The 13,374-nt window shown below is 34.7% G+C and overlaps 1 protein-coding gene across 1 annotated transcript in view; it reads left to right on the plus strand.

Moving 5' to 3' along the window:
* Positions 1-1,965: 1,965 nt before the first annotated feature.
* LOC308635402 (complement C5-like) overlaps positions 1,966-13,374 on the plus strand; it is a gene marked incomplete at both ends in the record, with an annotated part of 51,498 nt that continues 40,089 nt past the window's right edge. Inside the window, 2 exon segments of the mRNA XM_081269812.1 lie at positions 1,966-2,036; positions 10,811-11,003. Of these exon segments, the coding sequence (XP_081125938.1) occupies positions 1,966-2,036; positions 10,811-11,003 (264 nt within the window).

A 13,374-nucleotide genomic window follows, 5' to 3' on the forward strand; every position in this document is an offset into this window, starting at 1 on the left:
AAGAGGTCTATAGTTTGAATTAATTGAAAATAAGTTTTAAGACTTTTTTTAATTAAATAAGTGTGAGATAAGTATTCAAAGACTGTCCATTTAAAATATGTAAAATTATTACCCTTCTAGGAGCACTTTCATGTCATGGTGACTTCAGGGAATCATCATGCTTCAGACCCTTGGCTGTAGGGAAGAATGGGAACTTGGAGACTAGAGAACCAAGTAGGACTGGACCAGGAGAGGCCCTGTGAACCAGGTTAAATCATTTGGCTTCCACTTTGAGGCCAGAATCCAGGTTAAGTGACCATAAAACCTTCTGACAGATTTGAGATTCTCCTGTTTTAGAAATGTAGTATTTGTACAAAAATAAAATAAAACCAAAGACTCACTCAAAGTTCACATTGTACAACATAAAGAAAATTCCATCTTTGATCCACATTTAAAAGACAGATTTAAAAAAACTTTTAGTTAAACTTTTAGTTAAATTTTAATTGAAAATCTATAAACTGTTGAACTTCAGTTCTATTCAGAATCTTTGAACTCCATTGTTCTGTAAATATTTTCTACCAGTGAAACATGAAAACACCACTTATTAGTATTTACCCTATAGCACAAGCAAATAAACTTGTTTGCACTTAAAACAACATATTACCCCACACCTTAAATTTCCCTTCCTGAAAATGATGGCAAAAGTATTTTGTTTGTTTTAACTTGACCCATCTTTTACATCTGAATCATTTTACAGATTTTCTTTTGAGACAAGTGGCCTTAGATGTTTAGATAAGAGTGGCAGATTTCTGCCATTTCAATGATATTTATTAGAGATACCTTTAGTGAAATTTGTATGTCAAATTTTCTTTTATATTGGTAAATAGAACCTTATTAATTCAATGCAAGCAATGTCAATGTGACCATAAATATCCAATTTATAGAAATATGTTTAGAGACATCTGTTTTATTTAAAATAGAGTAACTATTATATTCTAAAGTGGAAATGAATAATAATAAAGGTATAAATTTAGAAATGTCTTATTAATACAAAACATCATAAAAATAAACATAATTAAATATTAAAGAATTTTTTAAAAATATAGCTACTATATTCCATTGTTATAGATAGTTTTATTTTTTGAGCTCTTATTTTAAATTATTAAAATCTTTACTGAAACATATGATTTTTGACATAAATATATTCTATTTCTCAATGTATATTAATCTTTAAATGAGCAGTATATATGAATTGAGATATTTGGAGGATATGCATTCCCTACTAAACACTAAAGTGTTTGGTTGGTACTTAGAGAATGATGGCAGCATCATGAGCATGACATACTGGTTTCCAGTCACAACCTTTTCTCTGCCTAATGTTCAGCTCCTTCCCTAGACTGGGGAAGACAAGAAACTATTCCTTGGACTCCCTTTACAGATGTAGGTTATCCTTAGACCATTTCCAACACCAAGGATGGACCCACCCAGGTCTTCTCTGAAAGAAACAACCTTGTGAGCCTTGACTATTTCAGACTCCTTATGAAGTCATCTCCATTTAAAACGGAATCCAGGTAAGTTTTTGTCAGTATCAGAAACAAATGGGATTTACCAGATGCATACAGAAAATGATCAAACCCAGAGGAAATTCCCTGCTGTAGAGAAGAAAGGGAAAATGTGGTTTCCTGGTTTTTAGCATTGAGCCATTCTTCATAGTGCCAACTCTGGTATTAGAGTTCTTTTATTTGTATTTATAAAAGTAAGTTCCCCCTGGGTTGGGTGTAAATTTCTCCAAAATACCTCCTATCCTTATTCCTAGGTATGAAAGGGTGTTTTCGTTCCAATTTTAGTTTTCTTATTTAGAGATTCCCTCTTTCAGAATTAATAATTAACCAGAAAACTAATTTATCCAACTCTTTAAACTCAATTTATTTGAAAGGAAAGTAGCTTCAAGCAGGTTATGTCCATGGTTTTATACCACCTCTAGCCATGGGCCTTTTGGAAATACTTTGTTTTTTAATTTTCCTGGAGAAAAGTTTGGGACAGGGACAGGAACAAATGTGAGTAAAACAACTCATCTTCATTTTGTAATGTATCTTAGTAGTGATGAGTGAAAAAGCAAATTCAACAGATTGTGTTGATTTGAAAATAACTCTCTCCTTCTGAGAGCACCAAATGGGTAGTCTCATTTCTGAATGAGAAAACCAAGGAAGCATTTTGATTTGATAAGTGACTAACAAAGTGACAGCTTTTATGAGATTGTTATTTATAAAAATGTACATAAGTGATTACTCACATTCCACTTCAAAAAGGCACAAAGTCAACTCAAGATAAAAATTTAATTTTGTCATTTCTTGCTTATTTGCATTCAGTACTTAGTTTGATTTGTGTTTTTCATGGACTACACACAGTTAAGCCAGAGTTACTTGGGGGTCAATTCTAATACTGTGATTTGAAAATTTATTGTTGTAATTAATTATGTCTACATTTCTGGGCTGATTCTTTACAACTTTTAGTGGTATTGAAAGCCTGTACATTTTTAATTATGTGTTAAAACAATGATCTCATATCTAGAAATAATATTTAAGTACTGAAAAGTAACCAGGTATTATCTAATAGAACCAACTTGTTTCATATGTGAGGGTAAGTCCAGAGAGGGCAAGGGATTGGCCAAAGGTCACACTCCTAGAGAGAGAGAGAGGGGCAGGACTTTCATTCATGTCTTCTCATTATCACCAGTTTTTTCCATTGTCAAAAAATGTGCATATAAACATGTTAAATGTATTATAAATATATACTTAGAATATCATAAATTTGTAGTATTTTCTCATTTCTAGTCTTTAGATTTTATCACATGGCCACAATCACATTACCTTAATTAATTTTTATTTCTTTTTGAAAGACAAACAATTGAAGCTCATAGAAGTTTGTATTAATTGACTTTACGTTAGTAGCAGAACTAGGGCTAGAACCTGGGATCCTAAGATCCTTGTCCAAGGACATTCTGAATTCTTCCCCACTACATTGCATTGGCCCTTAATAGAAACCACCTCCTCACCTGCTCTGAAGACATGAGAGTGTGCCTTTTACAACATGGTAATTAATTACTTTGACTAGTTGACTGACTGATCAAATTTTCATGGAGCACCTAGCATGTAATAGCACTGAGGGTATTGCAGATGAGAAAGGATAATTCCTAGAGATTATCTTTCATACAAGCAAATGATGAATAAATGAACCAATGAATGAAGGAATAAATGAGAGTAGGTAGTTATTAGTATTTTGAACTGAAAAGCACAAAGATAAAAAGTTGATGAAGCACTGTTTAAAAATATGGACAGGAGGGTTCTGTTAAGGAGATGACACTTGAGCAGATGTTGAAGAAGTGAGGGAGGAAGCCATGCAATCATCTGGGGAAAACATTCTAGGTAAAGGCCAAAGAAGCAGTCTCACCTCTCTGCAAGCTCAGTGGCCTGATCCTCTGCAGATGTTGAAAGAAAATGAAAATATAAAATTCCTCATATGGCTAGATCATAATAATGGTACATCAGTAAGAATTCCAGAGCCATTTTTAAGGACTTCTAAACACTAAATAGGTTATGTGTCACTTCTCCCACCACATAAACAACTCAATACTGAACTAAAAAATACAAACTTTTAAAAAATACTGAAATTAAAATAGCCTTTTATTTCTAGATTTTTCTATTTTTCCATATTTTATTGGTGCATTATAATTATACATAATGTGGTATTTGATGTTACATATTCATACATGCACACAATATAACAAAATAATTTGACAAATTTTTTCCCCAGTATCTACCCTTTCCATCCTCCCCTCTCTATCCCTGGTCCTTTTCCAATACTCTACTGATCTCTGATTTTTCATGAGGTCCTTCCTTGCTGCATACCTTCATTTCCTTTTTCCTCTCTAGCTTCCATATATGAGAGAAAACATCTGAGCCTGTACTTTCTGAGTTTGCCTTATTTCACTTAAGATAATGTTCTCAAATTTCTTCCATTCTTCTTTATGGCTTAATAAACTCTGTTTTGTGTGTATGTGTGTGTTTGTGTGTGTGTGTATGTGTGTGTTTGTATAAAATATATAATATTTTCTTTATTCATCCACTGATGGATGCCTAGGCTAGTTCCATAGATTGGATTTTGTGAATTGTGCTGCTATAAATGTGTATATATATATCACTGTAATATGACATTAATCCTTTAGAATAAATACAAAGTAGTTGTATAGCTGAGTCATGTTCCATTACTAGTCTTTTGAGAAAACTTCATGCTTATTTCCATATATTTATACTAATTTACAATATCATAAGTGTATATAAGTTCCTTTTTCTCCACATCCTCCCCAGTATTTATTATTGTTTATATTCTTGATGGTTGCCATTCTAACTGGAGTGAGGTGAGATACCACTGTAGTTTTGATTTACATTTCCTGGTTGCTAAAGATATTTGAACATTTTTTCATGTATTTATTGGCCACTTATATTTTTTCTTTTGAGGAATTCTACTTAATTTATTTGCCCACCTATTAATGGGATATTTGCTTTTTTCTGGCATTAAGTTTATTGAATTTTTTATATATTTTGGATATGAAGCCTCTGTCAAACAGTAAATAACAAAGATTTTCTTCCATGTTTTAAGATTCTCTTTTCACATTCTTAATTGTTTCCTCTACTATGCAGAGGCTTTTTCATTTGAAGTCATCCTTTTTATTAATTCTTGGTATTATTTCCTGAGTTTTAGGAGTCCTAATGAAGAAGTTGTTGCCTGTATGTGTGTGTGTGTGTGTGTATACACTCTATATTTTCTTCTAGGAGTTGTATAGTTTCTGGTCAATTTCCTAGGTCTTTGATTCATTTTGAGTTGATTTTTGTGCAGGGTGGTAGATAAGGGTCTGGTCTCATCCTTCTACTTATGGATAACCAGTTTCCCAGCACCATTTGTTTAAAAAGCTGTCTTTTCTTCAATGTTTTTTTAGCACCTTTATCAAGAATCAGACAACTGGATATGTGGGTTTGTCTCTGTATCTGTATTCTGTACCATTGGTCTATATGCCTGCTTTTATGCCAGTATCATGCATTTTTTGTTTGTCTGGTACTGGGGATTGAACCTAGGAACACTTAACCACTGAGCCACATCCCCAGCCTTTTTTTAAATTTAAATATTTTTTAGCTGTCAATGGATCCTTATTTTATTTATTTACATGTGGTGCTGAGATTCGAACTCAGTGCCTTACACATGCTAGGCAAGAGCTCTACCACTGAGCCACAACCCTAGCCCCTCCCTAGCCCTTTGTTTTTTGGTGGGAAATTATGGGGATTGAATTCAGGAGCACTTGACCACTAAGCCACATTCCTAGACTATTTTGTATTTTATTAGAGACAGGGCCTCACTGAGTTGCTTAGTGACTCTCTAAATTGCTGAGGCTGGCTTTGAACTTGCTATCCTCCTGCCTCAGCCTCCAGAGGTACAGGGATTACAGGTATGTGCCATTGCACCTGGCTCCCTGCAGTTTTTATTATCATTGCTCTGTAGTATAATTTGGAGTCAATATTGTTATGCCTCCAGCATTGCTTTTTTTGGCTTAGAATTCCTTTGTCTACTCTAGATCTTTTTTCTTCCAAATGAATTGTAGGATTTTTTTTTCTAGTTCTGTGAAAAATGTCATTGTTATTTTGATAGGGATTGCATGGTCAGGTTAGAAAAATATTGAATCTGTATATTGCTTTTGGTAATATGGCCATTTTAACAATATTAATTTTGCTGATCCATGAAAATGGCAATTTTTTCCATTTTCTAGTATTTTCTTCAATTTCTTTCTTCAATATTCCATTGTTTTTATGGTAGAGGTCTTTTATCTCCTTGATTAGATTTATTCCTAGGGTTTTTGTCAGCTTCTTTGTTTTGTTGAGACTATTGTGAATAGATTATTTTTTTGATTCTTCTTCTTCTTCTTCTTCTTTTTTTTTTTTTTGTACCAGGGATTGAACTCAGAGGCACTTGGCCACTGAGCCACACTCTTGGCCACGTATTTTGTGTGTGTGTGTGTATTTTTTTTTTCTTAGAAACAGGGTCTTCTGAGTTGTTTAGGGCCTCACTAAATTGCTGAGGCTGGCTTTGAACTCGAGATCCTCCTATCTCTGTATCCTGTGCCGCTGGGGATTACTGGTGTGTGCCACAGTGCCAGCCTATTTTCTTGATTTCTTTATCAGCAAATTCATTATTCATGCATAGGAAAGCCATTGATTTTGGTATGTTGATTTTTTTAACTTCCTACTTTGCTTATTTTAATTAATGTCTTAGTTCTGACAGTCTTCTGGTGGAGCTTTTTAGATCTTCTACATATAAGGTCATGTCTGCAAACAGTGATGACTTGACTTCTTCCTTTTCTGTTTTTTATCCCTTTTATTTTCTTCTCTTGTGTAATTGTGTTGGTAAAAATGTCCAATACTGCACTGGATAGGAGTGTTCAGATTGGACATTCCTAAATTTTTCAGATTGCAAAATTCTTATTAAATTCAATTTAAGACAGCTATTGGAAGTGTTAAATCCAGAAACAGGTTACTCAGCTTCAGTTTTTAAGAACCTGAACATATTAATTGGCAGTTTGTTCATCTGAAAATGGGAGGAGTAATAGGACTTTCCTCACTTAATAGGTGTAGCAAAATAATAGTTCTTATATTTTTATGGTTTCCATAGGAGGTGTCTCCCAGAAGCTCATGTATGAGACAAAGCAAGAATGTTCAGAGGTGAAAAGATTAGATTATGAGAGCTGTAACCTGATAAATGGGTTAATCCACTGATATGGGTTAAATGGGTGGTAGCTGTAGGCAGATAGGGTGTGGCTGGAGGAAGGAGGTCACTGGGGAACACCTGTGGGGTTTATACTTTTTCTCTTAAGAGCAGAGTGCTTTCTCTTCTTCCTGGTTGCCATGTCCTTAGCTACTTTCATCTGCCTTGTGCTTTGTTTTTTTTTTTTTTTTTTTTTTTTTTTTTTTTTTTTGAGAGAGAGAGAGAGAGAGAGAGAATTTTTTTTTAATATTTATTTTTTGGTTTTCGGCGGACACAACATCTTTGTTTGTATGTGGTACTGAGGATTGAACCCAGGCCGCACGCGCGCTACTGCTTGAGCCACATCCCCAGCCCTGCCTTGTGCTTTTATCATGATGTTCTGCCTCACCTCAGGCCCAAGGCTATGAAGACCATGGACTGAGCCTCTAAAACTATGAACCAAAATAAGCTCTTTGTCCTCTACATTGTTCTGGTGAGGTCTTTTGGTCACAGTGGTGTAAAAGATGACCAAAACAAAAGTTGATACCAGGAGTAGGGTTAATGCTTTGACTACCCTGACCATGTACTTCAAAAGCCTTCAGAGCTGGATTAAAGGGGAGGGAGGATTTTGAAAAGTCTAGAGATAAAAGCTGAAAAACTTAAAAAATGTTGTAAGTAGAGCTGAATGGGTGAATCTAGTGGGAGCTCCGAATGCTGACAGAAATGCAGACAGTAAATACTGACTGGGCTCATGAGGTTTCAGAGGAGAAAGAGGACTCTATTGAAAATTGGACTGGAGGCCATTAATGTTACATTCAGACAAAAAAATAGTTGCTTATATTTTGTACATGTCCTAACACCTACGGTGAGACTAAATTGAAAAGTGCTGGACTAATTTATCTGGCAGAGGAAATTTCAAGGCAGTACAACATTCATGGAGTGGCATAAACATTGCTGATGAATTTTAGCCAAGTTTACTGTGATAATCAGGAAAGAATCCAGAGAAGAAAGATATGAAAAATTTCCAATTTGGTTAAACAAGTGCAAATAAAACTGGGACTATGAATATTTTAGTTGTCAAAGAGATTAAAACCACTAAAAAGATGCTAACCACTGTACTCAAAACAATAAGAAAGATGGCTTAAGGGCATCTTAGAAATTGACAAGACCATGCCCCTTAAGCTTAAGGGTATAGAAGTAAAAATTTATTTGAGAAGAGACAAAGGAGTACCCTGCTTACACAGGGGAGCCTAGGAAGTTTTTTTGTTTTTTTGTTTGTTTGTTTGTTTTTTAAACAATGATCAGCCACCCAGGCACTCAGAGGCTGCTGCAGGTATGGTTCCAGGAGGCTTGGCTACTGCTGAAGATGATGGGAAACCACACAGTCCCTGTGAGCATCCCCTGAGGATGTGATGCATAAAGATGTGAGAAAGAAGCTGAAGCTGCAATGGAAACCCTCAAGATCAAGGGATAACAGTACTATGAAATGTCTGGCAAGGAAAGCTGCTGGAATTGAGCAGAGGCAAGCCAAGAGAGGACCATATGGACTACAGTCAACACGGCCATAGAGCAAAACTACATAAGCCCTTTAGAAAAACCATTACAATGCCATGTGCCCCATATACTAGACATGGAGCTACAGGATTTGATTGCTGAGCTAAATTATAATCTTGCTTTGGTCTCATCCTTTCTTTTTACGTTCTTATTTCCTCCTTGCAAAATGAAAATGTTTATATGACATATATAACTTGCCATTGATCTTCACAAGGGAAAGTATCCAAGGGTTTGCCTTGAGTCTCAGATAAGATTTGGATATGGACTTTCAACAGTGTTATTAAGACTATGGGACTCTAAAAAAAATGAATGTATTTTATATTGTGAGATGACATAAACATCTGGAGGTCAAAGGTGGGATGCTATGGTTTAGAAACGATGTGTTCCCCAAAAGCTCATGTATGAGACAATGCAAGAATGTTCAGAAGTGATATTATTAAATTATAAGAGCAGTAACTTAGATTTATCCACTGATACGGGTTAACTGGGTGGTTGCTGCAGGCAGGTAAAGTGTGGCTGGAGGAAGTAAGTCACTGGGGACACAACTTTGGGGTTTATATTTTGTCTCTGTTGAGCACAGTGCTCTCTCTTTCTGCTTCCTGGTTGCCATGTCCTGAGCTGCTGTCATCTGCCATGCCCTTCCAATGCCATGTTCTGCCTCAACTCAGGCTCAGAGCTCTGGAGTCAATTGACTATGAACTGAAACCTCTCGAATCATGAGCCAAAATGAACTGTTCCTCCTCTACATTGTTCTTGTCAGATCTTTTGGTCACAGAGACATAAAAAGCTGACTAAAATATATGTGTATGAATATATAGGTGCTTAGGATGGTGCCTAGCACATAGTAAAGATTTGGTAAAGGTATCTTTGTTACAAGCTTTTCGTTGTTTTGAGGAAAATGCCTGAGAAAAACAACTTAAAGGAGGAAAAACTTATTTTGGCTCATGATTTCAGAGGTTTCAGACTATTGTTAGCTGGTTGCATTGTTTTGGGTCTGAGACAAAGCAGAACATCATGACAGTGGGAGGGTGGAGAAGAAGGCTACTTACCACATGGCAGCCAGGAAGCAGAGAAAGGAGGAAAGAAAGAAAAAGAAAGTGCAGTGCAGTAATTCTGCCCAGTGTGGTGGTGGGTGCCCCCCAAGCCTGTCGGAACACTTCACTTAGTCAATCACTAAGGCCTTTGGGGTTGATAAATGCTTCGTATGCAGCTCTCACTATTCAAATTAGATACTTCACTAATACATAAAAATATTCTATTTATTATAAGTGCATCTAATAAGACAATAAAAAGTTACACATCTTAAAATTTGTATTTTAAAGCTTGTATAGGTTCATTTCCATTCTTATATAAAGGCATAAAAGTAAAATGGAGGCAACAGCCAATGGTTGGAACAGTGCTTGTAACTTTAGCCTCAATTATATACATTATATACAACTGGGACCCTAATGTAAATTTTCACCTCATTTACTTATAAGTCTTGAGATATTGATCAAATTAATCTCTGATCACTAAAACAGGAATAATAATAGCACCTACATCACCGGCTTATAAAGATGAGAAGAGGTCTATGGAAGTGCCAACATGCTCTGACACATCACTACCCAAGTTACTACTGCCTTTATGATTATTGTTGTATGATTATTGTTATTTCTGTTACCTCACAGAGCTCCATCACTACTGCCAGATACCTTCCTCCAGCTCACTCATGTTCTGCGTCTTTATACCCTCACTAGAAAGGCATCTTTCTAAGATCAGTTCTTTTGAATTAACTTAGTGAAATTGGTGGATCTTATTCTTAATGATGAGTACTAAGCATGCTGGGTGCTGTCATATACATGCTCTTATTTAATCCTGACCACAGTCTGGTTTAAAGAAAATACATGCTGAAATTTTAACAGATGTATTATTTTGGACTCAGGGAGAATTAGTGACTTTACCTCAGTTATTCAGCCAGCAGATGGCAGGGTTGAAATTCAGTTTTTAGCACCTGTATTTTTTTTTTTTTTACTTCAATGGGAGAAAGAAAGAGAGGGAGGGAGGGAGGGAGGGAGGAAGAGAGGGAGGAAGAGAAAGAAAAAAAGGGGGACGGAAGAAAGGAAGTAAAAGGAAAGAGAAAGGGAGAAAAGGAGATCGAGAGGGAGGAAAGGAAGGAAGAAAGGAAAGAAGGAAGACAGGGAAGGAGGGAGGGAGGGAGGGAGAAAAACAAGTGCCCACTTCTATGTTGCCGTGAATACCATGGAGTTCTCCCTGGCTGCTATTATTACCTTTCCAAACATAAACAAAATTCCCAGCTCTATTTCCCAGGTCTTAATTCCAACCTCTTTTTTCTTTGAAATTATCATAGATCACAAAATAAATTTTTATTTTTAAATATTATTTAAGTTGAAATATGTCTATTTCAAGTTGAATCTCACAAGTGAGAGAAAAAAATCAGTATAAGAACACATGTCTTATAAAGATACTGAACTTTTTCCTATTTCAACAGCTATGTCATTTCAGCACCGAACATATTTCATGTTGGAGCATCTGAAAATATTGTAATTCAAGCTTATGGATACACTGAAGCATTTGATGCAACAGTCTCTATTAAAAGTTATCCTGATAAAAAAATTAGTTACTCTTCAAACTATGTTATTTTATCCCCAGAAAATAAATTCCAAAACTCTGCAATCTTAACGGTATGTATTTATCCTTCATTTTATTTTTATATGCAGAATATTTCTGATGAAATATGTACAAAATTCGAATATTGATAAACATAAGATTTGACCATTTGCACCACGATACCACTGTGTAATTATTAGATGATTATCAGGTGCTAATGCTAATCTGAGTGAAATGGAAAATTCTAAACTGAAAAATTGTGTCTTCAATTCAAGTGAATGTTCAGATTCTAATTGGGAAGTAAAATTGTGTGCATTTGTTTAAACACAAATATTCTAAAACCATAGCTTCCAAAAGTAATAAGACTATTTACTACTAAAGTGAATAGCTCTCATCAGCATTCCACAGTAAATAGAAATATCAACCTTGACCAAATAACTTCTTCTATTAAGATACTGCAGTACAGACTTGAGGATGCTTATGATTCATTTCTTATTTAAAATTCTGATATTTAAAAATAATCAGAAAAATTAAACATCAAAGTTGAAAGGACCTCTGGGACTCATTTGCCTCATTGTTTCTCTACAATGAGTTGTTTAAAAAGAAATTAAAAATTTAAATTTTATAAAGAGCTTCAAATTAAAATTATGTTACTTTTCTAATTTTTGAACTCATTTTGTAAATCTGTCTTGATTTGTAAAAATATTTATTTTTTAGTGTTAGTTGGATACAATATCTTTATTTTATTTATTTATGTTTATGTGGTGCTGAAGATAGAACCTAGGGCCTCGAACGTGCTAAGCAAATGCTCTACCACTGAGCCACACCCCAAGCCCTGTTTTTACTTTTTAATTCTGTAAAAGTCATAAGCATAAGATTCTACCTTATATTAGGTTTATATTTATTTATGTCTTTTTAAAATATGTTATAAATAATCAAGTGTCAATGCTGAGAATCTTTTATATATTTTATCCTTTAAAAAATGTATAGAGCTAGGCGCAGTGGTGCACCCCAATTAATCCCAGCAATTTAGGAGACCAAGGCAGGAGGATCACAAGTTCAAAGATAATTTCAGCTATTTATCAAGGCCCTGTCTCAAAATTAAAAAAAGATTGTGTATGTTGCTCAGTGTAAGATCCCCTTGGGTTCATTCCCCAGTTAAAAAGGTGGTGCGTATTTTATTTATTTATTTATTTATTTATTTATTTATTTATTTATTTATTTATTTATTTTGAGGCTATTGTGAATGGAGTAGTTTTCCTAATTTCTCTTTCAGTGGATTCACCACTGATGTATAGGAATGCGTTTGATTTATGGGTGTTGATTTTATATCCTGCTACTTTGCTGAATTCATTTATTAGTTCTAGAAGTTTTCTGGTGGAATTTTTTGGGTCTTCTAGATATAGAATCATGTCATTGGCAAATAGTGATAGTTTGAGTTCTTCTTTACCTATTTGTATCCCTTTAATTTCTTTCTTTTGTCTAATTGCCCTGGCTAAAGTTTCAAGGATGATGTTGAATAGAAGTGGTAAAAGAGGACATCCTTGTCTTGTTCCAGTTTTTAGCAGGAATGCTTTCAAATTTTCTCCATTTAGAATGACGCTGGCCTTGGGTTTAGCATATACAGCTTTTAAAATGTTGAGGTATGTTCCTACTATCTCTAGGTTTTCTAATGTTTTGAACATGAAGGTGTGCTGTATTTTGTCAAATGCTTTTTCTGCATCTATTGAGATGATCAAATGATTCTTGTTTTTAAGTCTATTAATATGATGAATTACATTTATTACTTTCCGTATGTTGAACCAACCCTGCATCTTTGGGATGAACCCTACTTGATCATCGTGCACTATCCTTTTGATATGTTTTTGTATGCAATTTGCCAGAATTTTACTGAGAATTTTTGCATCTATGTTCATTAGGGATATTGGTCTGAAGTTTCTTTTCCTTGATGTGTCTTTGTCTGGTTTTGATATCAGGGTGATATTAGCCTCATAGAATGAGTTTGGAAGGGTTCCCTCCTTTTCTATTTCATGGAATACTTTTAAGAGTATTGGTGTTAATTCTTCTTTGAAAGTCTTTTAATTCTGTAAAACAATCCATCTGGTGCTGGACTTTTCTTGGCTGGTAGGCTTTTGATGGCTTTTTCTATTTCATTACTTGAACTTGATCTATTTAAATCATGTATGACCTCCTCATTCAGTTTGAATAGGTCATATGTTTCTAGAAATTAAATAAAATATCTGGCAATCAATCTAACAAAAGAGGTGAAAGACCTCTACAATGAAAACTACAAAGCACTAAAAGAAAAAAAGAAATTGAAGAAAACCTCAGAAGATGGAAATAGCTCCCATGTACCTGGGTAGGCAGAATTAATATTGTCAAAATGGACATACTACCAAAAATGTTATACAGATTTAATGCAATTCCTATTAAAATTCCAATGAC

Source organism: Spermophilus citellus (assembly GCF_964194105.1).
Source record: "Spermophilus citellus genome assembly, chromosome: 2".
NCBI classification, from domain to species: Eukaryota; Metazoa; Chordata; class Mammalia; order Rodentia; family Sciuridae; genus Spermophilus; species Spermophilus citellus.